Genomic DNA, 26420 nt, shown 5'->3' on the forward strand with positions numbered 1-26420 from the left:
CCCCGCCCCGCCTTGACCGGCCCTCAGCTGCGCATCGCGGGCGCCGCCCCACCGAGTCCCGGTCACTCCCGGCCCGTCCCCGCGCCGGCCACGCCCCGCGCCACCGCCCGGCCGTGACATCAGGTGGCGAGACCGTGACGTCACAGAAGCGCGGCGGGGCGGCCGGCCACGCGTCGCCATGGCGACGGCAGGCGGGCCCGGGCGAGCGGCGGGAGCCCCGCCCCCGGGAGGGTGGACGCTGCCCGGCTCCTTCCCCGCGCGCCCGCGCGCTCTCCCCTGCCCCCACCCAAGCCGCGGGGCGCGCGCCTCCGGGAAACCCCCCGCGGGCAGCGGTCTGGCAGCCCCGGAGCGGCCGCAAAGCGCGGCGGCCGTCGTGCGGCGGCGCCCGCGGCCTCGAAGCCCCGCCCCGCGCTGAGCCGTCGCGCGCCCCGGGCCGGACGGCGGCTGCGCAGTGGGTGCGGACCCTCCCCCGACGCCGGGGCGTAAGCGCGGGCCGCGGGCGACGCTGCGAGACCGGGGCGAGCCGGGCGCCCGCGCGGCGGGGACGGCCCGCGCCAACATGCGGAGGCCGGCGGCGGCGGCGGCGGAAGCGGCGGCGGCGGCGGCGGCGCGGGAGCGGGGGCCCGAGCGGGCGCTGGAGCCGGAGCCGCGGCACGAGCGGGGCCCGGAGCGGGGGCCCGCGCCGCGCTGCTGAGGGAGCCCGGGCCGCCTGCTGCCCGGCCGGCCACGGCCACGGCCACGGCGGAGGCCCCGAGGTAAGGACGCGCGCGCCCTCGCCGCTGCCACGGCCACGCGCCCGGGCCGCCGCGCCCCACCGCGCGGACCCCTCACTCCAGACCCTGTTCACCCCCGCCCCCGGGGCCCGTACTCCAACCCCACGTCCCCCGCAGCCCGGGGACTCCCGCGTTCTACCCGCCGCCTCCTCGCTCCAGACCTTGCCCCTTTCCCCGGGCTCAGGCCTTACTCATTCCGGCTGGCGCCTACCTTGCAGATCTCACGGTCCTCCCCGACCCCCTGACTCCAGAGCCCGCTGTTCTCCACGGACCCCTCACTCCAGACTCTGCTGTCCTCCACGGACCTCTCACTCCAGACCCTCCTGCCCACTCCCGGTGTGCCCTGACTCCAGACCCTGCTGTCCTCCACTGTCTCCTGACTCCAGACCCCACTGCCCACTCCCCAGGTCCCCCACCCTCCATCTTTCACCGTGGACCCCTGCCCCAGCGCAACCACCCATTCCTGGCTTTGTGGTGTTGAAGGCCCTGAGGGAAGAGCAGGGGCTGGGGGGTGGGGAGCACTGGGGTGGGGAAGGGGCGTGCGGCCCAAGACCCGCAGCAGGAGGGGTCTCGTCCAGGGTGACCTGTTGCAGGGCACTGCTTGGGAACTGCTGCCTCGGTGTGGCTGTGCCCTCCCCCTTCCGCCCTTGCCACCGGTTTTGTTTTCCGGAAACACTTCGGATCAGGGAGGGGGTGAGGTGTCTATGCTCCCGGGGCGGTGGCCACGCTGATCTCCCTGCCCCCTTCTGCCCCAACTTTCTGGGGAAGCTTTCATGTTAGGGGCTGTCGTCCTAGGCAGGCTTGGGGGTTCTTGGCCTCTGGATGGCATTGTTTGTGGGCAGTGGCCCTGGAGGGCTCCAGCACTTTGTTCCCAGTCTCCCCACAGAGGACCCTGGCCTCCGGGGGTGGCCACACATCGTCCATCTGCTGGGGCCCCATCTGCGTGGGTCCTCTGTCCCTACCCTGAAGGACATGGCCAGGCTCAGGCCCCTGTAGCTCGTGGGTGTGAGAGATGAGTGGGAACACAAAGGCTCCAGTGTAGGGGGGTGATGTCCGCAGGGACCTGATCTGGTCGCCGAAGGAGGTGGTGTCTGTGACGAGAACCGATTGGGAGCCAGCCCCGCAGGTTTGAAAGGGGGAAGTTTGCGGTTTCCCTGGTAGTTTGTTTTTGTTTTTCTCTCGTGTCTCCAAATCGTGCCCCCAGAAAGGGACCCCCAGGCTCTGCAAGTAGATGGGCAGGGTGATGGCTGGGGACTGACTGCAGCACCTCTGGGAGTGCATAGGGGGTGCACACACCTGAGATGATCTGCCCCCCCCCTTCCCAGAATGGTGTCAGTAGCCCCAATAATTGGAAGGGGCTGGGGGGCCCCGCTGTGTGTGCTGCATTTGGCTGATGGAAGTGTGACCTGCGTGGGGCCGTGGGGAGGGAGGTGTGAGAGGAGCTGGCTGGACACACCCGCCCCGCCCCAGCGGTGGGCAGAACCCCAGGGGCTCCGGGCTCGCAGTAGTCATGGGGCACAGAGCTTGCTTTTTCTGCCTCAGGGTGGCAGTCGGACCTTCTTGGGTAAAGGGGCTTGTGGTCGGATTTTGACTACTTCTCATTTCTCTCGAGCGGATTGGGGATGAGCGTCTCGTTGCCTGGTCCTGGGCGTGTCCCTGCTCGGGGAGGACAGAGCCCCTGTGAAGACAGACTTCTTTGAACTCCTGGTTCCGGTTCCAGCTGGCTTTCCTCCTTTTCCTCTTAATTACATAGTAATTATCTGTGGGTCGAGAGAGGAAGTAGGTGAGGTGTTTTTTTTTTTTTTTTTTTAAGTTGAAAGTCTTCCCATCTACTCATCCCCGCTCTGGGGAGACACCTACGGTGTCACCTGTGTCCATGGGGATTTCCTGGTGGGTCTGAGTAAATGCTTGGGACAGGTCTGGGGGCCCCCGCCGACCCGGTTCCCTCAGGGCTGTCTGTACTTACGGAGGGTGACGTTTCTCCTGGGATGCCCAGTAACTTCTTGTGCCGTGATTGACTTTGGTGCCCATCCCCCGGCCCCCATGGAGCTGTCCCAGGCCACCTCACGAGCAGCCAGGGTCCCTTGTCCTGGTTGTGGTGGGTTCTTGGTACATTCATTCCAGGTGGGCCCTGAAAACCCAGGCCTGAGCAGCTGGGGCTCCGTCTCCTTCCTGTGAGGAGTTAGAAGTCCATCAAGGCCCTGGGTCAGGTGATGGGCAGAGGGCTGGGGAAGGAGCAGGAGAGACGGGGTGCTGGGGGCCGCCAGCCTTCAGGCCTTTGGTGGCATTGGGCAGGCCAGTGTGGGCGTGCTGGTTGGGGTTGGGGTCCGCGTCAGTGTCGGGTGGCCCGTCGCACCCGACGGATGCCTTGGGGTCTTGGGCTACGCAGCGGGACATGCCAGGGAGCGCTCTGATGACTGGTCGGCAATGTTGACGTGTGGCACACTCTGTGAACCTTTGGGGAAGGGGACACCCGAACCAAGTCTTGGTTGGCGTGGGAGGACCCCACCTAGGGCGGTTTCGAGTCTGCTCCCTTCCCCTTTGGGGGCTTGGGGAGCCCGTGCCGGGCCGAGCCCTGAGTGACCCTCTGAGTGTGGAAGACAGCGCGCACGCCTGTGCTCCCCGGTGCCCGCGGGACCGGCCCACGCAGGAGTGGGTGTGGCGGGAGCCTGCTTGTAAGCACTCCCCCGCCCTCACTCTCCCCGTGGATGGTGGCCTGCCTTTACGTCTCTCTCCTGCCCGGCTTCTACAGAAGCTTCTGGTGCAGGCCGTGCTCGCGCAGGGCCCTAGTGGCGTGGGGGTCCACACGCAGGGCCGGAGGCGCCGTCACAGGGTGGGGATGACAGCACATCTTTTCCTTGCTCAGAAACCCCGTGTCTTCCTGCTCCCAAGAACAGACCGTGGCTCTGGGCCCGGCTGTCACGCCGCTCCTGTCCAGGCCTTGTTTGGGGTCCCCTTCTCTAGAATGCCTCCCACGTGTTCTGTTCAACCTCAGGGGGGCAGCCGGAGGTCCCCTCTGGGAGCCTTCCACCTTGGGACAGGTCCTTTCCCTTCTGGAAGCTCGGCCGCAGCCATAGTCGAATGCTGGGTTATTCCTGTGAGTTCCTGGTGGCGCGAGAAGGCAGTCAAGTCAACTAGCAGGCCGGAGCTGGGGTGCAAGGTCGGCTCTCAGGTTACACCTCCCGAGGTTCTCGAGAGCCGCAGTGACCCGGAGGAGTGAGTCCCTCAGCGGAGAGGGTGGCCGTGGGGACCAGCGTGGACAGAGTGCGTGCAGGGGAGGGTGGGGAAGGGACGCCTCACTACCTTGGGTGGACACCCAGGGGCCATCGCTCCCCACCCCCCCACCCCCCGCCGAGGGGGTGCTTCTCGCACTCAGGCAGCTCCCCCCAGAAGCGCCACTCCAGGAGCGTTCTTGGCGGGTGGGCCAGGTGCCTGCCATTCCCGCGCTGCTCAGAGCCTCCTCCCGGACCCTGAGTGGTTCCTGGGGGGGTCCCGGGGCCGGCAGTTGCTGTCTCAGAGGTGGAAAGGGACGTGACGTGTTGTTACCTGCCTTCCTGTTGGGCTGTGATACCTTAGAGTCCGAAGACAGTCGTGTACCCTCCTGGAGCTGACAGCTTATCTGGTCTTGGGTCTGGAGAGACCGGGTAACTCTTCCCTCTGCGGACATGGCCTCCACCGGCAAGCGTTCCCGGTGCTGCCCCAGAGGCTGTGCCTGTCATCGGGGGGTCTCTGCTTGCTGTGGTCCCAGGACCGGGCTGCTGGGCACTGAGTAGGTGGGGTGGCTGACCCAGCGGGGAGTGGGCCCAGTGGAACTTTTCTGCCAGCCTGTGGTCGTAGGGGCTCTAGACAGCACCCCTCGGTCGAGTGACGCCTCTAGCGGCTTCCCAGCAGAGGGACTGAGGACGTTTTAGTCTCTCCAGGTTCACCTGGGTGCCCCAGGGATTAGAAATCCCAGACAGAGATTTCCAGAAAGTCTGGGGGCTGCGGGGGCGGGGGAGACAGGGATGTGGTTTGCCTGGACGCAGGCACCTGAGGGCTCTCTCACTGGTTCTAGAAGTGCTTAGGGGCTGTGCTGGGGGGCAGATGTCTTTACAGTGTGTTTGCTGTGCCACCTGTGCGTCTGTGCTGGCTGTCAGGACTCACCCCCAGCCGACTCAGGAAGAGCCAACGTACTGGGGGCGGGGGGGCGCGGGGTTGTGCCTCTGCCGTTACACCAGCAGGGAGGGTGGTCGGGGGGCTCGTGGCTCTGCTCGCTTACGGCCCACCCTCTTAGTCCGCTGGCCCCCGCTCTGGGCCGCCTTCTCTTTCCTTCAGCTGCACTGATGGGTCTGTTGGAAATTTCTGCGGAGGACACTTTCTAGACTCGGCTCTCTTCCTTTCGGCACTGCTGACATTGGGCTTGGATCGCTCTCTGAGGACGTCCTGGGCGCTGTGGGGGCTGAGCGGCGTCCCGGGCCCCACCCACGCGATGCCAGGAGCCCTCCAGTCGTGACGGCCACAGATGTCCCAGGTGTCGCCCACTGTTCCTGGGGGCAGGATTGTCCCGGGTGAGAGCCCCGCCCTAGAGATTTCCTGCCAACCTGCAGCTGTTGCCATGAGCTGGAGCCCGTCTCGGGGCCTCCCAGGGTCTCTGGGCTTCCCTGGGTCTCGGGGCCTCCCTGGGGGTGTGGCCAGGCCTCCTTGGCTCTCGGTCCCGGTCCCGGACCTATAAAGTACGGCCCTCCCTCGCCCCCCCGGAGCAGGAAGGCTCAGGAAGCAGGTGGGGAGAAGGCGATGGCGGCAGGTCATTCCAGCAGCCATTGGGGAGGTGGCCTGTGCTGCCTTGTGGCTCCCTGGTGGCCAGGGTCACCCCACGCCCGCCCCGCAGGGGGCAGCTGTGCCTCCCTGCCATTCTGCTGTGTCCTGCTCCTTCCTGGTTTCCTCGCTGGCCGCCTGGCTGCAGGGGGAGGACTCGTACCTGCTGCCCAGGGAGGGGAGGGGAGGGGGGGGTCTGCCTTCTGTTCCGGGTGGAGGGCCCCGCAGCCAGGTGGGCCGGGGAGCTGGTCAGGAGATGTCCTTGGTTGGTGGAGAGCAGAGAGCCCCAGCGGATGCTGCACTGTCTCCTTCCAAACCCGAGGGCCCTGCTCGGCTGGTCCCCACCCACCTCCTGGCTCTCGCCCTGGCCCCCTGCTCCCCGGTGCCTCTCACCCCTGGGCCTCGGCTTCCCCGGCTGAGGTCGCTGGGTGGTGACCCCGGTGGAGTCCCCCGGTGGGAATGGGACTCGGGCCACACGGCTAGTTGACAGGACACCGGTGGCCTTGGCGAAAACACAGTAGGCGAAACTCACTTTATCTTGTTTTGCTCAACATATTTAGGGTCACGTAAGCGTGTCATTGCTGTTAGAGGTTGTTGAGACGGTTTGTTGTCTTCTTCCCGTTTGGGTGTGTATTTTATAGTCTCGGTTCGTCACCCCTCGGAAGCTAAATTTTCTTTGGAAATGCTGGATCTTAAGAAGTACACGGGACTGAGTAGAAAATTAGTGCCCTTGCAACCAGGAGGCTCTCGGGAGGTCTGTCAGTCGGCCGTGTCTAGGGACCTCGGTTTCAGCCAGCCAGATGTTGCCGGGGATAAGCGTGTCCCCCACACCGCGAGGGGCGTAGCCATACCGAAAGGTATCTGTTGCTCAGCAGGAGTTGGTGTTCACTGCGCGCCTTGCGTTTTTATCCGCTCTACCTGGCTGCTGATGCCAGGGCCGCTTTGGGCTGGGGCGGGTGGCTGACTGGCCTGTGAAGTGTGGAGCGGAACCTTCACGGTCTCACGGTGGCCCCCAGGCCACACTCTGGCCGCTGCGGCCACCCGCATCAGCATCTCGGATGGAATCCGAGTTTTCAGCAGTCCTGCGAGTGAATTCTGGTGCGGTCTCCTGGGTGTTGGGGACTGTTCCGTCTCGGGGCCGATCTAGGGGCTGCCACACCGGGGCCAGAGGCAAGGGCTGGGCAGCTGTGGGGTTTCTTTGGGTCTTGAACCGGTCCCCACTGCTGCATGGGGAGGGCAGCGTCCCGTGTGCCTTAGGTCGGCCAGCTCCTGGTGAGCCCTGCGCAGGTAAGTGCGGGTCCTGCCGTCGCCCCGAGCCCCTCACTGGGCCTGGTGCGCCTTCAGCTGTGCCGAGTGAGCTCTGTGTCCTCCCCGTGGGCTGCGCCTGTGGGGGCAGGGGGCTCGCTCAGGGCCACTGCGAGGGGCCGAGCGCGCAGCTTGGGGTCGCCGAGCCGGCCCTCCCACCTCTCCTGCGTCATACACTTACTTCCTGTGGCCCCACGGGCCCTGAGCAGGAGGCGTGGCCCCGGCTGTGGGCTTTCTGCACGGATCTCCCCACTCGCTGTGCCTTTTTCACCAGCTTTATTGACACATCACACTCTCCACTTGGTTTTAGTCGAGACGAATTCACAAAACCGGACAAATTCACTGGAATGTGCACCTTGGTAGGTTTGTTTTTTAAATTTTTTTGTCTTTGAAGTTTATTTCAGAGAGACAGCGCTTGTGCGTGCATGGGGGAGGGGCAGAGAGCATCCCAAGCGGGCTCTGCACCGTCAGCACGGAGCCCGACTGGGGGCTTGAACTCCGTGAGCCTGTGAGATTGTGACCTGAGCCGAAATCAGGTCAGAAGCTTAACTGATTGAGCCACCCAGGCCCCACTTTGGGGGTTTTTAATACAGTCACAGGGTTGTGCGACCGTCATCTCTGTTCAAATCCCGAGCGTCCCATTGCCCCAAAAGAAGCCCCATCCCCATCAGCTGAGCCCCCGGTCCCCACGAGCCCCCTTCCCGTCCGTGGATGAGTCTGTCTGGACGTTTCACACACGTGGGCTCACACCCCGCGTGGCCTCTCGTGTCGGGTTCCCTCCCTGAGCGTCGTGTGTTCGGGTCCGTCCACGGGGCGGCGGGGGTGGGCGCCTCGCTCCTGCTCGCGGCCGAGGGATGTGCGCGTGCACGGTGGACGCGTGTGTATCCGTTCACCCGCCTGTGGACGTTTGGGCTGTGTCCGCCTTTCGGCTGCTGTGAACACGGTTTCGTGTGGACGTGTGTTTTCGGTTCTCTTGGGTGGACACTGAAGAGCAGTGTTGCTGGGTCACTTGGTGGCTCCGTGTTTAACTTTTTGAGGAACCGGTGGCCGTTTTCCACAGTGGCCACTCGTGTCTCCTTCCTGGGTCAGGGTCCGATCCCTTTCCGGGCACGTCTGCCTCCTGTGGGCACCCTGACCGGTTTCTCTCCAGGCCCGCCTCCCCGCTGCCCGGCACTTTCTAGAAAGCCGGGCTCCCGAGCCTCATGCGGCAGGTCTCCCGGCTCCCGAGGCCGTGGGCTCCCCTCACCCACCCCCCTCTGAGCGGTGAGTCCAGTGTCTTCGAGGGACACGTGGGCCTTGTGAGGACACAGAGTTAGTGCCCTGGTTTTGGTGGTTTTAAGTGGCGGAAACGCCGTGCGTGCACGTGGGTAAGCACGTGCTGACCCTACAGGGGAACATGAAAGGACGTTGGGAGAAGCCCCTCGGAGCCTGGCAGGTGGGCACCATTGGCACTTCAGCGCGACCCTGTGGGCATCTGAAACACAGGAGCGCGCTCAACCGTGGGACCTGCCAGGCGGTGCCCGCCCTGAACGGCCGGCGCGGCTCTGACTGTGGGGGGGACAGAAACCCCTGGAAGGCCCCACGGAGGCTCAGGTGTGGGCTGAGTGGGGGGCACATGGGGCACGCGCTAGACTCCTTCCGGGGGTGCTGCTGCCTCCGTGTCGCCTGCGTTGACGAAGCTGTCGGCCCTTCCGGCCCTGGCGAGAGTCACTGGGGTCCCTGGTCCGCTGCCGTGCCTGGTTCTGGGGGACGCGTGTGGGTCGAGGGGTGGTCCTTACCCTGAGGGAGTCCCTCCCGCAGGTAGCCCAGTGCAGCCCCAGTAGAACCAGAGAGATGGGGCAGTGCCCTCTCTGTGCGTTCTGGGTGGTTTGCAGGGGCCTTGGGGGCCCTCCAGGGCCCACACCATGACCTCCGACCTTTGCACGCCCGGAGGCTTCGCGTGTGCTGTACCCCGAGCTCACCCCTGAGGGTGGCCAGGCCTGGGGCAGAAGGGAAGAGGCTAAGCTCCGCCTGGCTCCCCTTCCTTCCCCCCTCCTTTCCCCTCTTCCCTGCTCCTCCCCTCCCCCCTCTGCCCTCCTCTTCCCCCTCCTCCCCCCTCCCCCTCCTCTTTCCCACTCCACACCCCCTCCTCCCCCACTGTTGTGCATTGTTTTCATGGCGGAGTATGCACTCACCTGGAGGGAGAAAGCGGATCCCTGCGTGGGAAAGGCGGACGCGGGAGTCCTGGCGTTTCTCCCCACACCCCAGCTTGTGAGGGGCCCCTGAGCCCGAGAGGCCACCTCTGGGACCTCTGCCCACACACAGGGACATGCTTTGTGGGGCTGGCACCATCGCTGCTTCCTTTCTGTGCGAAGGCCACTGACCCTGCAGAGCGGTGGGCGGTCCCTTGTCCCCCTGCGGGCCTGTGGCAGTGCAGACGCCTCCTCCACCCCCTTGGAGGATGTCTCCTACGAACCACGGTTCTGCTGATGTCACGGTCTTTATTCCCGCGCTCTTGTGGCTCCTGAACGCCACTCCTGTTCTCAGTCACCGACAGCCTGACCGGTGGCGATGGTCTCCGTCACCGATGAGCCTTGAACAACACGGGCGTTGGGGGCGCCAGCCTCTGACGGCCGAAAATCCACGCGGAACGCCTGAGTCCTCCAGCGCCGTTGACCGGAAGCCTCGCCCGCGACTAAACCGTCACCGTCACCGTCACCGTCACCGACACGGGTCTTTGTGTGCCTTATGGCAGAGCGAGCTAGAGGGAGTGAGCGGCCCCGGGAAGGTGGAGGAGGAGGAAGTGCTCTGCGGGGCCGCACCGATGGAAAAGTCCGGAGTGCGTGGGTGCCAGCCCGCGCTTCCCGAGGCCGGTGCACGTGGCCCGCCGTCGTGGGGCCGTTTGTGTTTCTTCTGGGGCTTTGCCTGTTCTCTCTTTTGCGTCCTGTCGTTTCTGGATAGTGTGCCATCACCGTGAAGGTAGTGACCGCCCCTCCCTGCATCTGTGTCCTCTTTTCGCGGGGACGCTGGTCTGAGGAGAGGGCCTACCCTGATTTGCAAATAGGGTCACGTTTCTGGGGGTCAGGACGTGACTTCTTGGGGACACAAGCCCGCCCACCCCGAGGACTGCTGTGCTGCTGGCGTCGCGGTCGCAGTCACGCTGGGCCGGTGGGCCCGCCAGGTGAGCGGCGCCCTGGGGACCATCACGTGCGGTGGGACGCGCCTGCCCCCTCGACAGGCAGTAGCTCCGTGAAAAGGTGTGGGCGGGGGTTTGTGGGCACGGGCGGGTGCTTGCTGATGATGGCTGGTTCCAGACGTGCGCCCTCCAGGACAGTGTGCGCCGGCCCCGGGCAGCTGCCGAGCCCTGGCACACGTCCGGCACGACCGAGCGTGTTTCCGGTGACGTGACGGTGACTCCTTGCTGGACGGCTCCGCGTGGACTGTGTGCGGGGCGTTGGGGGGCGGGGGGGGAGGGTCAGTGCTGCCTGAGCAGCAGAACCCAGCCGGACGCTCGTGCCATTAGTGGCCCAGTGTCTCACGCGAGCCATCCGGTGGAGGGCCTGCGCCCGGACCAGCCACACGGGCATCCCTGCCGTCACCCCGGACCCCTCCCGTTTGCCTTCAGCCCTTCGTTACGGAAATGTTCGGACGCAACCGGGTGCAGAGAGAGGCCCCACGGTCACCGGCCTCCCAGATATCATTTCCTGCCGCTGGAGATAGAGCAGGAGGTGCCGGCAGGTGACCCTGGGCCTCGCCATGGCCCCACCGTCTGGAGGAGGGCTGCTGACAATTCTTTCCTCGGTCCTGGTGGCCACAGTCTAGGCTGTGGGGCTTGTGGTCGGGACCTTGCCTCTCTTTTGTAATCTGATTAATTCTGGGAGAATTCTAGCGTGTCCAGAGGTCACAAGAAAAGTACAATGCTCTGGACGCCCCTACTCTTCACGGCCCAGCAGCCTGTCACCTGTGCCTCTGTCCCTCGCCTGCCTTGATGGGACCAGCCTGTCTCCTGTCCCTGCGTCCCGGCCAGGACTCTGGGCAGGAACCCTGTGCCCCCTCAGTGCGCCTGCGGGCTCACGCTCACCCTGGACATCGGCCTTTCCCTCCTGGTCACTGAGAAGCGACCTCAGGCCACCCTCTTGGCACACGTGGCCTGTGTCTGTGGTTCCCACGGATGACGGTTCTCCCGCTTTCACCCCGCCGGTTAGCTGGCAGCCCCCGCCGTGGGGGTCGGGGTGGGGTGTGCACTCTCCTCCCCGGTTTATTTGGGGTTGGGGTCCTTCATTGTAGCTCCACTGTGACGATCCGTTTCTGCTTAACTTGCGTCAACACTGGCCTCGCCACGCGGGGCCGGTTGGGCTGGCGCCTGTGCCTGCCATTTTGGGGCCGCTTCCTTCCTCTTTGTCATAACGTGACCTCGCGGGTGACCTTGGACTTCTCGGCTGCTGCTACAAGGTCGGCCGTGTCTCCGGGGTCCAGGTCGCTCCTGGGGAGTGGCACCCACAAGGGGAACTCGGGGCTCCTGGGGCACTGTGACCCCGAGCCCAGGTGACTCTTGGGGAGGGGGCCTCGCCTACACGTCAGCAAGCTCGGGAGGGATGCGCGTGCCCAGGGATGCCCGGTTGGGTCCCGAGTGAGGCGCGTGCTTCTGAGTCCGCACCCACCACCGGCTCCTACCTGTGCTTAGGCAGGAGGCTGCCTGCGTCTGCACGTGCCCCAGCTCTGGGCCGGGGCTGGTGATGTCAGCCAGGGACTGTGACATCACTGAGTGGGGCCGGTCAGAGAAGGGGGTTTTTGGAGCCTCCACCAGGGGAGCTGGCCCCTGGCCCTGACAAGATGGGGGACGCCCCCAAAACCACAGCAGGTAACTCAGCTGAGGGGGGCGCTCGCAGGACGGCGCTGCCCCGGCCCGGAGCAGTCTCTCCAAAACCTGCTCGGTGTGGCCACGGCGGGCCGGCAGCTTCCAGGGGCTCTGCCTGGGCGCTGGGCAGTGGTCCCTGCGGTGGGGGCAGGACACCGTCCTGCGGTGGGGTTCCTACCCCGTGTCAGGAACCGGGGCCCACGTTGGTTGCGTTGGGACGGGGTTTATTTTCGGCCCGAGTGAGGGATGGGAGGCCCTCTCCCCCAGGACAACTATTTTTAGCTCTGGCACTGGGCCTGGGCCGACAGCAGACACTTCCGCTCCCCTGAGGTCTCGGGTTACCCTGCCTCCCCCAGGTATGCCGGGCTGGGCCCCTGCCCGCTCCTGGGACCTGGAGCGGCATCGTTCTCACTAGGCTCTGGTCCCAGACCTGTTTCAGCGGCGCTGTGTCGTCCCTGTCCCTGCTTCCCGCCCGCCAGCACGTGATTCGCTCTTGCCATTCCCCTGCGGGTCCCACCCGGCTTTCAGAGTGTCCCGAGGGGACCCAGAATGCTCCCATGTGGCCCGTGCTGGGTGGGGTGGCCCGCCAGGGCATGCTGAGTTTGGCCACCGTCCGGAACATTTGCAAGTCTGTGCTGCCTTTGGGGTTGTGGGGTGGTGGCCCTTTCCTCATGGATAGGGGCCGGTGTCCTCCGGGCTGTCCGTGGAAGGGGTCGCAGTGGAGGGCTGCTCCCCCGCCTCCACGGCACCTGCCGTCCTCTGCGGGCGGTGACCCACGTGGCGGCCGTACACCCTGTTGTAAGGAGACCTACAGGGGCAGACGTGAACCAACCCTTGGCCGGCACGCGGCTTAGGGAAGCTGCTGTTGGGGGGCGCCGGCGTTGTGTCGAGGGACCTGTGGGCTCCGGGACCGGTGGTGGGGCGGTGCGTGCACGAGCAGGCCTCCAGCGTTGCGCCCGGTCGCCTGGTCTCTGTTGCCCGCTGGGCCGTCAGAGGCCCCCTTGGGACCGTGAGGCCACGAGGGGCTGCAGGGAGGCGCACGCAGAGGGAGCCTGTTGTGGAGTGGGGAGGCTGGTGGAGGCTGCTGCCAGACCCTGGACCCCCAGCGTCACAGGGATCTCTCAGAGGGGACCCTAGAAGCCGTCCCACAGGGGCACGCGGGCCTCCCTGGCCCACAGAGGGCGGCTCTGCGCGCCCAGGAAGGGTTTGCACCCCAGATCACGAGGCCGGGCGGAGATGGAGGGCGTGCCTGCCGATCTGGGGTGGGGACCGAGGGCGCCTCCCACCTGGAAGCGCAGGTGCAGGGGGTGAGGGGGCTGCTAGGGCCGAGGAGGGGCCTCCCAGGAGGGCTGCGGGCTAAGGTGCAAAAGCGGGAGGCGTCCAGAGGGGCGGCTCCTGTGTGCCTCGGGGCAGAGTGGTACAGGTACTTCCTGCCCCAGGAAGCCTGTGTGCGGGGTGGGGTGGGGGGTGGAGTCCGGAGCTGAGTCTCCCTGCCTGCAGAGGGGGTCGCCGAGCCCTCCCCAGACCCTGTGCTCTGCACCGCAGCCTCTCCAGCTCCGTTCTGGCGCCCTGTCCCGGCATGAGCTCCTGTGTGCCGGGAACGGGTTGCTTCAGAAGGGCAGAGACCCTCCCATCACTCAGGAGGCGCCCAGGGTTTGAGAAGCTGCGTGCCAGGCCCCAGGACAAAGACCGCATCTATCGTTATTTGCCCTGAGTGTGTGTCCCCCTGGCTTCATCTGCGTGGAGGCCGTCCCTGGCCGCCTGCTTCTGTGTGGCCCCGAGGAGGTCCCGCTCCTGGCTTCTGCCACGTTTCTTTGACGCTTCCTCTTCGGGGCGCGCCCAGGGCCCTTCAGCCCTGAGTTCTGCCGACATCAGGACAGTGCACATCGTGAGATGAGGGCGAGTTCTGTCTCCTTGGAGTCTTTTGATTTCCCGTGGATCTTCCATCTGATTGATTCTGGCGGCCCGTGTGTGTCTGTGTCTGTCTGTCCATGGTGTCTGTGCATGTGTGTGTGTGTGCACGTGCATACGTCCTTAATTGCTTTGTGACGGAAGGTGTGTGTCTGGAAGGAAAGCAGGCATTCGGGGGGCTGCAGACTAGAAGCGCACCCACCGCAGACCGCGGCACCGGGGCTGGAGGGCACCGTTGTGCACGGTGTGCGGGCTTCCGGGAAGTCGTGCTGCCAGTTGGAAGTTCCCGTCTGAGCCGTCAGGTGCACTTCCCGGTGTGCACCGGGAGAAACAGAAGCTCGCGTCCACACGGGAACTTGTGCACCAGCGTCCGTCCACACACACACTTCTCAGCACCCAAAGATGGACACGACCCAGATGTCCGCTGACAGACAAACAGGTACACTTGGTCCACCGCGCACGCACACGTCCCTCAGCCGCGAGCAGGAGCGCGGCGCCCACACCCGCCGCCCCGTGGACGGACCCTGAACACGTGACGCTCAGGGAGGGAAGCAGACACGAGAGGCCACATGGGGTGTGAGCCCGCGTGTGTGAAACGTCTGGAACGGGCTCATCCACAGACACGAAGGGGGGGGCTCGTGGGTACTGGGGGGGTGACTGCTTGATGGGGATGGGTTTTTTTATTTTGGTTGATGGAATGTTCTGGAATTGGATCACGGTGATGGTTGCATAACTGAATGTATTGAAGACCTCTGAATCGTACACTTTTGGAGGGCGAGTTGTATGGTATGTGGATCGTATCTCCGTAATGCAAATAACAACAAACTAGGGACTTCGAAGCCAAAGCAGGCAGCCTCCACCCTGCGGAGGAAAGAAGTGCTCTCTGGCTTTTCTCTTCGGATGGACCTGATGCCCCCACCATGCGCGGGGAGCAGGGCTCTGGCATGAGCTCAGGAGGGCGGCTGCAGCCGGTGGAGGACTTTGTTCTAATAGTAAACTTCAGACTAGGGTCCGTCCGTGTAGACTCACCTTCAGGTGGACAGAGGTATTCGCAGGCCTCTGGGCGCTCACGGTGGGCGGGGGACGGGTCCCATCGGCCCCAGACGTACACATTCCTTCCCGGGTGAGCCCAGCCACCGTCCTGAGACCCCATCCCCCCTGCCTGTTCTAGGCCATGCCACTGATGGAGCGAGGAAGTTGGGGATCTGTGCAGACATCCTCCTTTGGGGTTGGGTCCTGTTCCTGACTGGTCCTCCAGGACCCACTGGAGCGATGGCCCAGGGTCCCCAGGGCGCACCAGAGCGATGGCCCCCAAGGCAGGCAGGGCCTGAGGTCTTCGTGGCCCAGGCAGGGGGGTGGGAGGAGCTTTCTAAGCGATGCGGACGCGCACGTGTGTGCGTGGGCATGTGTGTGTGCACCACACCCTGGACCCCCTCCGTGGGGGCCCCCCGGCCCTGGGCCGGTCAGCGTCGAGGGAGTACTTGGGGTCAGGTGACACGGTCACTGCCTCCCTGGGATGTCCCGCAGCAAGGGCGCTTCCACGCCCTGCCCACCCCCCTCACCCAGCCTCGGTGTCGTTCCCTCGAGGTGAAACCGCTGCCTGCCCCTACCCGCGCTGAGCCCGGCGGTGCCCACACTGCCCTGTCTTCTGTCGCCTGGGCTCTGGCGGACGCTCACGGACGGTCAGAGGTGCACGGCCTCTGCAGGATATGGGAAGGCGTCCGGTGCCTGTGGGGCGGGAACTCGCAAGCTGGGTTGTGGCGCTCTGGGCCTGATGGCGGTGTGGCCCCTGGCGCTGCACTCAAGACTCTAAAGGGGGACGCGTTTGGTAGGGGGCACTTAGAGGAGCTCGTTGGTGGTTTCTTTTTGAGGAGATCCTTCAGCTTTGGCGCGAGCAGCTGGCAGGGGTTGCAGGCGGAGGCGTGGCTGAGAGGCCAGCTTGGTGGCAACCACAGGCTGCAGGGACGGGGGGTGGGGGGGTGGTTGGGGAGGGCTGGGCCTGGGGACACAGACCCAGGGTGGTTTCTGTGGGCACCTGTCCCTCACTGCACGCAGCTGGGGTGGCTGCCTGCCTGCCCCCTGCATCCTGGGGGCTGCTCAGTGTCTGCCCTGCCCTCCACAAGGTCAGCTTCGTACCCAAGGGGCCAAGGCCAGTCCCACCCTGGTGGCTCGCACGGCCTGTGCCCTGTCAACCTCGGAGCCCGCCTGACCTCCCTCGGCAGCTGCTGCCCAAGTGAAGCCTTGCCAGGGTCAGGATCCTCCGCAGCCCCACCTGACCGCGGGGTCACAGGCTCCTGGAATTAGGCCCAGGGACATCGTGGGGTGGGGTGCTGTGCGGGGTGCAGTTCAGGGGCCTCTGAGGTCAGTGGTGAGGGCCTGTCTCCCAACCTTGGGCACATTCTGCTCTGTTGTCTCTCTGCTCTCTACCGAGGAGCAGACCCTTGGCTTGGGGAGAGGGCCCAGCCCTCTCTGCACCCAGCCTTGGTCTCCACACCTGGCTTTAAGGCTCTAGGGCCCCTGTCACTTGACTGGCCGTCACCTCTGCCAGCAGAATTGTGCTTGAGCCGTGGGGTGGGGGTCAGAGCTCCCCTCACACGTGCAATTCACAATGGCCTGAGTCACTGCACTCCTGTGCACCCCAGAAAGTCCCGGTCGCGTCTGTGCCTTGAGAGATCTTTCCAGGATGCCACTATGCTGCACAAGCCTCTGTGGCATGGTTTTCCGCTAACACCACAGTCTTGGGTCTCCCTGCCAGTCTGGGCTCTGGACCCCGGGGCTGCGTCGGGGGCAGGGGGACAGATTCCGGCCTAGACTCTAACCTGTGCCTTCTTTTCTCCGCCAGCTGGGAGCCACGAGATTTGAGGCGGCGGGACCGGTCAACAGAATGCGTCCTCCCTCTGCACGCGACCCCGAGGCCACCGAGATGAGCGCCACGGCCGGGCCCTGGCAAGCGCCCACGTCTCACTAGCAGGGAGCCCGCCGGGCCACCATGGTGTACTAGCCCCGAAGAGCCGCCCGCAACCTCAGGTCTGCACAGACCCGGGATTTGCTCGGCAGCAGAGTCACCGTGGAGAGGCCAGGGTACCACAAACTTATGGATTTTGACAAGAAAGGAGGGAAAGGGGAGTCGGAGGAGGGTCGGAGAATGTCCAAGGCCAGCGGCCGGACCAGCCATGGCGTCCGGAGCTCGGGGACCAGCTCGGGGGTCCTGATGGTGGGCCCCAACTTCCGGGTCGGGAAGAAGATAGGCTGTGGCAACTTCGGGGAGCTCCGGCTAGGTGAGCCCACTCGTGTGTGCGTTCTGGGGCTCGGGGGAGGGGAGGTCCTGGCAGGGCCTCGGTCACCGCTCCCAGATGGTTTCCAGATTGTCGGGACTGGGAATTCAGGTACGTGTGAGTTTCTGCCCCCAAAGAAGGAGGCTGTGCTGGAGGGGCGGGGGGTCTGGGCCCCCGTGTGGGTGGACCCACGTGGCAGCCGTTAGCTTCTAGCTGGTGGGTGCGGGTGCATGTGCAAGGTGAAGCGAGAGCTCGGCTCCCTCTCCGCACTTGGCTCAGCAACCGTAAGCAGGGCCGGGGCCGGGGCCGGGGCCGGGGCCGGGGCCGGTGTCACTGGTGGCCCCTCGGGGCTGGGTTGACCTCCCTGTCCTGAGCCAGAGCCGTACCTCAGCCGCTGCAGAGGCTGCCAGGATTGGGCTTGCGGAGTCTCACTGCCTGTCTGTGGCTTCCCCGGCCCCAGGCTCGGGGTTTCTGAGCCAGCAACGGGCAAGGGCTGGGCTCCAGTCTCCGCGTGCAGGTTGGTGGGGCGGGCAGGGCGGGTGCTGGGCTCCAACACCAGAGGCGTCTGTCATTCAGCGACTAACACTGCCGGCTTCACGGGAGAGACAGGCGCCCTCCCCAGAGCACGGACCAGGTGTGCCCGGCCCGGCCCGCACAGCAGGGCCCCCGGCAACCTGGTGACCAGTCTGCAGCTCGTGCCGGATGGAGCCGCCTCGACGCACGCCTGCCCCGTTAGGATGCGTGCGTGTGCACACGCGGGCTTGCGCACGCAGACGGACACACAGCGGGCCCGGTCCTGACCTGCGGCCTGGTGTCCGGATCACAAGTCTGTACAGCAGGGGTCTTCTGCACCAACAGAAGAGCGCGTGTGCTGGGCCGTGGGCGCAGCGGCTGGTAGCTTAAAGCGTTTTCTGAAACTGAGGTATGTGTTCTTTTCTGCCCGGCTTTTGCTCTGCGAGGTTTTGCGAGTGTCCCTGCGGTTGGGTGTGTAGGTGACCGGTTGCTGTCTGTCACCCTGTCCATCTGTGTGACTGCACCTCATCGTCCACGTCTGTCGTCCCGCTCAGGGACGCTCAGCCGGGTGTAGATTTCCGCCGCCGTGAATGAAACTGGCCTGAGCGCCCCTCTCCGAGTCCCACGCACGAGTGTTTCTGTTGAAGCCCCAGGTCGGAGGGGAGGCGTGTGTCGATGAGAAAGTGTGGACTGGTCTCCAGAGTGACGGTAGCTTTTCTGAGCTCCCGCGGGCAGCACGTGAAGGTCCGGGGTACCCCAGTCCTCGCCACGATCTCAGTGGCCAGGCTTTTCCACCTTGAACGTGCGCGTGGATGTGAAGGGGTTTTCGTGTGGGCTTCCCTGATGACAGTAAGCCGGACGTTCCGTGTCCGAGAGCTCCTTTTTACCTCTGGCGTCCGATTTCGATCCCGCGCCGTTTAAGGTGGTTTTCTTTGTGACAATCCCGGTTGGGGCTCCTTAGAGCCGCGTAGGTGTGTATGATGCTTCCTCATTAAATTGGAAAAACTTCAGTTATTATTTCTTCGGGTTTTTTTCTGCCTCCGTTTGTGTCTCTACATCCTCAGACTCCAGTTACACGTACGTGGAGAGGGTTTGATGCTTTCCTGTAGGTCCCTCAGGCCGCTCTTCGGTTTTCTTGTAGTTTTTTTTCCCCCTGCTTCACTCCAGTTGCCTTTTGCTCTCGTGGGAGTTCACCCTTCTTTTTTGCTGCCGCGTCCAGTCTGTTGTTGGAGTCATTCTGGTGACTTCTTGATTTTCTGTGTGGCATTTGTGACTCCGCTCGACCCCTGCTTCTCTCTCTCGGGATCTCCCAGCTGCTTGTTCATTTGTTTTTAAACCTCAAACCTACTTGTAACCGTTTTACAGGCCAGGTCTTTGGTGCCTTTGACTATGTTTTTCCTTGTGATTGTCTGATTTGCCTCCTTTTCTAGACGAGTGGTGTTTCATGTGTTGGAAATTGTGGGTGTCTCATGGTATTGGTCGGGGTTCTGCCTTGTCCTGGAGACCCCTCTCGATAGCGCGAGGGCCGGTTTTTGGCTCCGTTAGGGGAGGCTGAGGGCTGACCTTACTCGAAGCCTGGAGCCACCCGGTCCCAAGGCGAGGGCTTTCTGGGTTCTCGGCCGAATGTCAGGGGAGGTCAGGGCAGCCTCCGCACGCTGGATGGCCACGGCTCCAGCCCTGTGTGGCCCCCGGAACCTTCCTCCTGCTCGCGGCCCCTCGGGAGGTACTTCCCGTCTGGCCTCTGGACTCTTGCCTTCCACCCGTGCAGGGGGCGAGGCTCCCAGAGCCCCGAGTGCCTGAGCTCCAGCCCCTGCGGCCTGCACGTCCCCAGACCCCAGCCGTGCCGGACACACCCACTCTCGCCTTCACCTCGGGCTGCACTTCAAGGAGACTGGCTCTCCCTGAACTCACGTGTGCAGTCAAAACACGAAGGTTTCTTCAACAGGACACAGTAAAGTTAGCAGTTCCCAGAAAGGCTCAATAGAACATCTGCTTATGAGAATGCGTGGTTAAGAGCGAGGCTGGGCAGGCCGCGGGCAGGGCACCGCTTGCAGTGTGACGCTCGCACAGGGCACCGTGTGAAGGCGCTGGTTCCTGCGCACAGATGCTGCGATGAAAAACGGGCAAGAGGGGTGCCGGCGGGCTCAGTCGGAGAAGCACGTGGCTCTTGATCTCGGGGTCATGAGTTTGAGCCCCACCGTGGGCTGTAGAGGTTTCTTAAAAAGTTGAAAATGGGCGACAGATGTGAACGGACACTTCGCAAAAGCAGACAGGCCAACAGCCGGGGAGCACGGGAGGCTTTCCGCCGCAGGAGCCCGAGCAAGGCAGCCGCGTGCGTTCCTCCCACGGGGGGCCACCCCAGCAAACCTGCCAGACGATGGAGACGGCCGGCCCGTTGGAGGTCCCGTGTGGCACCGCTCACGTCAGCCGTGCTTGTAGAAGGACCCTGGGGACAGGGTGGTCGTCCCCCAGGGTCACGGGTAAGCCAGGCAGTGTCCCTGTGACGGGCGTGCTGCAGCGCGGCGTGCAGGAGGACCCAGGGAGGAGAGAACGTGCCGGATGATTCCGCCTCGGAGGCTCCCTCTCGGGACGTGAAGGTGGAGACTGACCGGGCAGGGGCGTGCGTGGTGGCCACGTTTTCTGTCCCGATACAGGGCTGGCATTGCACAGGGTTCCGCGTTTGCCAGAGCTCCCGGTCCGAGGCATGTAAGGTGTGTGCATTACAGGTAACTGTCTCCCTGGGGAGAACGAGAACTGGGTCCACCCTGAGCTTAATGCGCGGTCTTAATAGGCTGGGATGTTGACGGGACAGGCTGCTGATGTCTGCGACTTGGAGATGCTCTTTTTTTTTTTTTTTTTTTTTTCAATGAAAAATAAGGGAGATCCAGCGGTGCCTGTGTGGCTCGGTCGGTTGAGGGCCTCACTCTTGATTTTGGCTCAGGCCATGGTCCCAGGCTCTGCGCTGAGCACAGAGCCTGCTTAAGATTCTTCCTCCTTTCTCTGCCCCTTCCCCACTGGCGCTTGCGCTCTGTCTCAAAAATAAAAAAACAAAAGAGCAGGGGGTGACAGGTGCGCAGATACGCAGTGGGACGAAGAGCAGGTTACTGATGTCATCTAGGCGGTAAGGACGTGGGTCTTCCCTGCACCGGTTTTCCATTTTTTTGGTTTGAAACTTTCATGACACAGGAGGCAAAAACCTATTTGTAATCAAAGCCCAGGGAGCAGGGCTTGAGGGGAACTTTCTTTCCCTGCTGAGAGCCCACAGGAAGCCTCTCCGTTGTCACACCGAGTGAGCCGAGGTCTGCGGCAAGATGGGGCCCCTCTGCCCACCCCTCCCAGGCCGTGGCAAGAAATGGGGGAAGCGGAAAAACCGACCGGGGAAGCAGCGAGCTGGGGCTAAGCCCAGAGGCGTGATCACGCGCACGCAACAGCCAGAGCGATCTCTCAAGAAGCAGTTAGAAATGAATTTTTCTGTTTGAGCAACAAAGAGTTGGAAAATAAAAATTGAAAAGCAGTACCATTGTAAGTGTGCCCAGACCTGCCCAGTGCCTCCGGAATAAGTTAATAAAGGACGTGCAGGCTCTTCACCAGGAACCGAAAACATCAGCGAGGGAAGTTAATTCCCAGTCGTGGCTGGGGCCGGGATGTCCCCTCCTCAGCCTCTCCAGCCTTCTGGGGACGTTGACAGGCCGACTCTTAAACGGCCACTTGGAACAGAGGCCCGAGAGTGGCCGACGCAGGGCCAGGCACCCCCCCCCCCCCCCCGCCGGGCGCCGCCGTGGTGCAGACACCTCGGAGCACGATCGGGCGGGGCGGTGACCCATGCGGTGGGCTGACGTGCGTGGGGAGCCCTGGCCGTGTCCTGTGAGGCGGCACTCAGCCATGTCTCTGCCACCACATCGGGGCGGGTGTCGCCCAGACCGTGCACCGGGATGGAGAGGAAGCCGAGGCCTTCTCCCACGATGGATCCTACTCAGGACAGCGGGACAGGTGGTGATGGAGCAGGTGTCCCACGTGGGGGCCACGTCCGTGGACTTCAGGGCCTGGTGAGGCCAGTCCAAGGGCAGGGACAGGACAGTGCGGGCAGGGGCACAGGCGCGCACAGCGCCGTGCACGGTCATTTCCACAGGGGCTGGGGGCCAGCAGTTAGACTCGAGGGGTCGGGCGGCCCCTCCGTCACGTGGCAGGTGGGGGCCAGGTGTCCGCACACAGGGAGGTGAGACCCTTCACAGAAGCCCTGAGCTGCCGGAAGGCCCGTCTGGGGTACTGCCGGTGCCAGGGGCTCGAGTTTTGACAGCTCTGTGAGTTTGGGCTCCCTAGGGGTCCTGAGGGCTGGTGATGGGCTTGGGAAGGCCGTGTGCCCTGGGCTGTGTGTGTCTCTCACCCACGAGGCACACACTCCCAGCCCCAGGTGTGGTGACTCTCTTGCCCCGAGAAGCCAGCCAGGGACTCTCAGCCTACCAGGTGCTGCCTGCCGGGCAGGGTGTCACCGGAGCACAGGTTCCTTCCTGCACGGGCAGGGTCCTGGGGCCAATCCCTTCTTCTCTGTGCCATGAGGGAGCTCCCCACCCTGAGGGCCGGGAGGAGGGTATGCAGCACCCTGGGTGAGTCCTTTGCAGGACTTGACCAGGACAGGCCTCTCTGTAGGGCTTCTTGGGGGGGGGGGAGGCCTTGCTCCACAGTGAGGGGGAGGCGGGGTCCAGGGAGCTGGGGGGGCAGGGGCCTGGACGCCTCCTGGTTCTCCGCGGTGGGAGCGGAAGGGGGGCGCCCCGGGATCACCGCAGCGGTCTGTTCTCTTTGTTTTTGTAGATGGGAGAAATTGGAGCGAGCTGGTGTGCTGGAGGGAAGGATCCCATAGAGAGGAGTTTGGGACCAGCCCCCTTGAGGGGGCGGGGTGGGGCTTGGAGGGGGAGGAGAGGCTGGCTGGCAGGGTGGGCGGCTCTAGGATGAGGGTGTGGGGCACATGAGCGCCGCCCATGGTGGGGGTGGGGGTGGGGCGCGTAGGCGTTCTTGTTACTCCTAGGACATGGTCAAGTTCAAGGGGGGGGGCTTGGCCCCTGGAGGGGGGTCTCCTCCCTGCAGTGCGGTGCATACCACGCTGACAAGCCTCTCTTCCACAGGGAAGAATCTCTATACAAATGAATACGTAGCTATTAAACTGGTGAGTCCAGGCCCCCCCCTCCCGCCTCCCGGCCCCACATCTGTCCCCGCTGCCCGGTCTCAGGGGAGGGGGTGGGGCGGTGGGCGCGCACCTTGGGTGACCCGACCACCACGTCTACCTGCCCCTCCCAGGAGCCCATCAAGTCCCGGGCCCCTCAGCTGCACCTGGAGTACCGCTTCTACAAGCAGCTCAGCGCCACAGGTACCCGCGCGCCGGCTCAGTGCGGGGCCGGGGTGGGGGGCGCCTCGCCTCGCAGGCAGCGTCCTCACAGGTCTGTGTGTCGTCCCCTGCAGAGGGCGTCCCTCAGGTCTACTACTTCGGCCCGTGTGGGAAGTACAATGCCATGGTGCTGGAGCTGCTCGGGCCTAGCCTGGAGGACCTGTTTGACCTGTGTGATCGCACGTTCACACTCAAGACGGTGCTCATGATCGCCATCCAGCTGGTGCGGGCTGAGGGCGTGTGGGGGCGGGGCGAGGGGGCGGAGACAGGCGGGGGCGGGGCAGGGGCTGCGGGGGCGGGGCGGGGGGCGAGGGGCCGGCCCTGAGGCCCGCCGCCCCGCAGATCACGCGCATGGAGTACGTCCACACCAAGAGCCTCATCTACCGCGACGTGAAGCCCGAGAACTTCCTGGTGGGGCGCCCGGGCACCAAGCGGCAGCACGCCATCCACATCATCGACTTCGGCCTGGCCAAGGAGTACATCGACCCCGAGACCAAGAAGCACATCCCGTACCGCGAGCACAAGAGCCTGACGGGCACGGCGCGCTACATGAGCATCAACACGCACCTGGGCAAGGGTGAGCCGCGCGCGGGCCGGGCGGGGGGGCGCGCGGGCCGCGCTGACCTGCTCTCCCCCCGCAGAGCAGAGCCGCCGCGACGACCTGGAGGCGCTGGGCCACATGTTCATGTACTTCCTGCGTGGCAGCCTGCCCTGGCAGGGGCTCAAGGTGGGCGCGGGGCCGGGGGTGCGGGCGCGGGGCGCCGCCGGGTCGGCGTCGGCTGACCGCAGTCCCCGCAGGCCGACACGCTCAAGGAGCGCTACCAGAAGATCGGGGACACCAAGCGGGCCACGCCCATCGAGGTGCTCTGCGAGAGCTTCCCAGGTGAGGGACGCCCGGTCCCCTCCGCACCGCCCCGGGCCCGCGCTGCCCGCGCCCCACTGACCCCTGTGTCCCCGCCGGCTCTCCACAGAGGAGATGGCCACATACCTGCGCTACGTGCGGCGCCTAGACTTCTTCGAGAAGCCTGACTACGACTATCTGCGCAAGCTTTTCACCGATCTCTTCGACCGCAGCGGCTTCGTGTTCGACTACGAGTACGACTGGGCGGGGAAGCCCCTGGTACGTGGGGGTCCGGGTTCCTGAAGTGGGCGGGGCCCCAGGACAGGCGGGCCAGGAGCCTCGGTGCCTGCTGCCAGCGGGACCCCGGCTTTGTGGGGGGTGGGGAGAGGCCGCCCGGCCTCAGCGCTGCGTCCTGCCCCCCTCCTCCTCCCCCCCCCCCCCCCTGCAGCCGACCCCCATCGGCACGGTCCACACTGACCTGCCCTCGCAGCCTCAGCCTCGGGACAAAGCCCAGCTGTACAGCAAAAACCAGGTGAGGGGCCGGGGCAAGGGCCCCAGTGATGTGGGGGTGAGGTAGGGCCACCTGGCTCCCCTACTGTACTCCCCCCACCCCACCCCTCCCCAATCCTAGGCGCTGAACTCCACCAACGGGGAGCTGAATACGGACGACCCCACTGCCGGTCACTCCAACGCCCCCATCACGGCGCCCGCAGAGGTGGAGGTGACTGATGACACCAAGTAAGGCCCCTGGGCAGCCGCGGGGGGGTGGGGACGCCTGGCGCGGGCTCCACACCCCCTCCCCCTCGCGTATTTCCCCTCCCCCGCACCCACCTCCCCCGAACCTCCTACCCCGTTCAGGTGCTGCTGCTTCTTCAAGAGGAGAAAGAGAAAATCGGCGCAGCGACACAAGTGACCCGGGGCAGTGGTGCCCTGAATCCTCCCACCGCAGCCCCTGGGACCAGCTCGTCCGTGGCTGTGTGGCCCACAGCCCAGACGCAGACTGCAGGGCCGGCCGCAGCTGCCCGCCCCCCTCCCCCCCCCACGTGGGGTCACCTCCTTCACACGAGACTTTGGCCGAAATTTCTACACCTGTGTCTAGTCCTCCCCTCCGAGAGCATTAACTATTTGAAACAAGGAAACGAAACACAGCGGCCGCCCGCCCCTCCCGCCGCCGAAGTGAGTAGTCGGCCGCCCTGTTGGTTTCATAAAGTCCAGCTTGTCTCCCTCGATCCAAAGGCCGTTTTCTCGAGGGGGCGCTGTGGGCGACGCTGCCGGGGGCGAACCCGCCCCGGGCCTCCCCGCACCCGCAGGGGAAGGTGGGGTGGGGGCGGCCCCCCAACCAAAATGCTGCACCAAAGCCTGGGCCGGCGGGCACAGCCCCGCGGCGGTTCCCGCGGCACCTGCTCGCGGGGCCGCGTCCGGGGCCCGGAGCCCGGGGGCGGCCCCCCCCGCTTGGCGCCCGGGCCCGGGGGTGGGGTGCGTGGGCGCCTTTGCGTCCGCGCTCCGCGCTGCCGGCCGAGCAGCGGGAGACAAGCGCCTTAAAGCCCCGTCCCAGCCCCGCGGGTGCGTTCGGGGCCGGGCAGCCCCCGTGGCGGTGCGGCGCTCGCGGGTCCCCGCGTGGGTCGCGCGGACGGCCCGGCGGTGGTGTGTGTGTCCAGGTCTTGCTTTACACGGTGTACAGAAGCGGCACTTCGGTTTCTTCGGCGCTTCCTGGAAGCCATAGGATTTAGGGGCTTTTTTAAAAAAAATAAAGGAAAATGAAAGCACTCTCGGGTGTGGTGTCCGGTGTTTCCAGGAGGCCCGGCTGGCGGTATCACAGCCTCCCTCCCCCGGGAGGGGACACGCTAAGAGGCGGTGACCCTCCTGCTGGGGAGAAAGGGGTGGTCGGAAGCAGTACCGCTGAGCTCCGATCGGTGTCTGAGTTCGGTGCGCTGCGGGCACAGCTGTTGACCAAGATGAGAGTCAAGGACAGGTCACCTTGGGTCTGGCTCCACACAGGTGCATCTGAAACCCTAACGGGATGGCTTGTTTTTGGAGGAGAAACGGGGGGGGGGGGCAGCTGCATCCGCTGGGTCGCCAGTGCAGCCACCAGACAGGGTGGGACACCCCAGGACACTCTCACAAGTGGCCTTGAATGCGGCATGGAGGGAGAGTGATCTTCTTGGTGAATATACGTTGACACCTACTCCCAGGGGGATGGGACAGTGTCAGGGATGGGGCTTTTGCGAGGTGACGAGGGTCAGGTGAGGCCATGAGGGTTTGACACCCCCCCCACACACACACACACCCCGGTGGGATTAGTGCCCTTGTTCAGGGGTCTAGGAGCCATGTGGCCAGAAGCAAAGGGAGTGAACTCTGAGCAAAGCTAGGACGTGGTCCTCACACTACATGGCGGAGAGTGTGACCAGGGGAAATCCAGCCTCCCCAGGGAGGGAACTGGAAAGCTGAAGAAGTTGGCAAGGCTTGCTCCCAGCGGCATTTGAAGAAATTTGGGGAAATCCTCTTGGATCAGAAATTCAAAACCTGAGGACGGAAATGGGCAAAGACTGCCAGTGGAAACAGCCTGAATTCGGGAAGGAAAGGACTCCGGAAATGGAGAGTAAGTCGCAGGGTGCCCAGGGCCCCGGAAGATCTGCCGGAGGACGGGGAGGCGGGAGGATGAGATGAAAGGAGAGGAGGTGCGAGTGGCCACGCGTCGGGGGGCAGGCAGAGGTGGGGGAAGCCCGGCCGCGGAGGAACAGCACGCCAGCAGAGCCCTGGAAGAGGCAAAGCGGAGCTCGTGTTTAAACAC

The 26420-nt window shown here is 64.7% G+C and overlaps 1 protein-coding gene across 1 annotated transcript; it reads left to right on the forward strand.

The window, feature by feature from the left end:
- Positions 1-652: 652 nt before the first annotated feature.
- CSNK1G2 (casein kinase 1 gamma 2) lies at positions 653-25396 on the forward strand. Its single transcript, XM_030336162.1, has 12 exons — positions 653-755; positions 16463-16898; positions 22529-22569; positions 22701-22770; positions 22863-23011; positions 23131-23365; positions 23430-23515; positions 23587-23671; positions 23760-23908; positions 24078-24161; positions 24261-24367; positions 24488-25396. The coding sequence occupies exons 2-12, from the start codon at positions 16715-16717 to the stop codon at positions 24540-24542; spliced, it is 1245 nt and encodes a 414-aa protein (XP_030192022.1). The 5' UTR covers positions 653-755; positions 16463-16714; the 3' UTR covers positions 24543-25396.
- Positions 25397-26420: the final 1024 nt, after the last annotated feature.

Source organism: Lynx canadensis, chromosome A2, assembly GCF_007474595.2.
Source record: "Lynx canadensis isolate LIC74 chromosome A2, mLynCan4.pri.v2, whole genome shotgun sequence".
Taxonomy (NCBI): domain Eukaryota; kingdom Metazoa; phylum Chordata; class Mammalia; order Carnivora; family Felidae; genus Lynx; species Lynx canadensis.

Coding starts and splice junctions, on each gene's coding strand:
- CSNK1G2 (XM_030336162.1), top strand. CDS start 16,715: ATGGATTTTGACAAGAAAGGAGGGAAAGGGGAGTCGGAGGAGGGTCGG. Junction 22,771..22,862: donor CAAGCAGCTCAGCGCCACAG/GTACCCGCGCGC, acceptor CGTCCCCTGCAG/AGGGCGTCCCTCAGGTCTAC. Junction 23,012..23,130: donor TCATGATCGCCATCCAGCTG/GTGCGGGCTGAG, acceptor GCCGCCCCGCAG/ATCACGCGCATGGAGTACGT.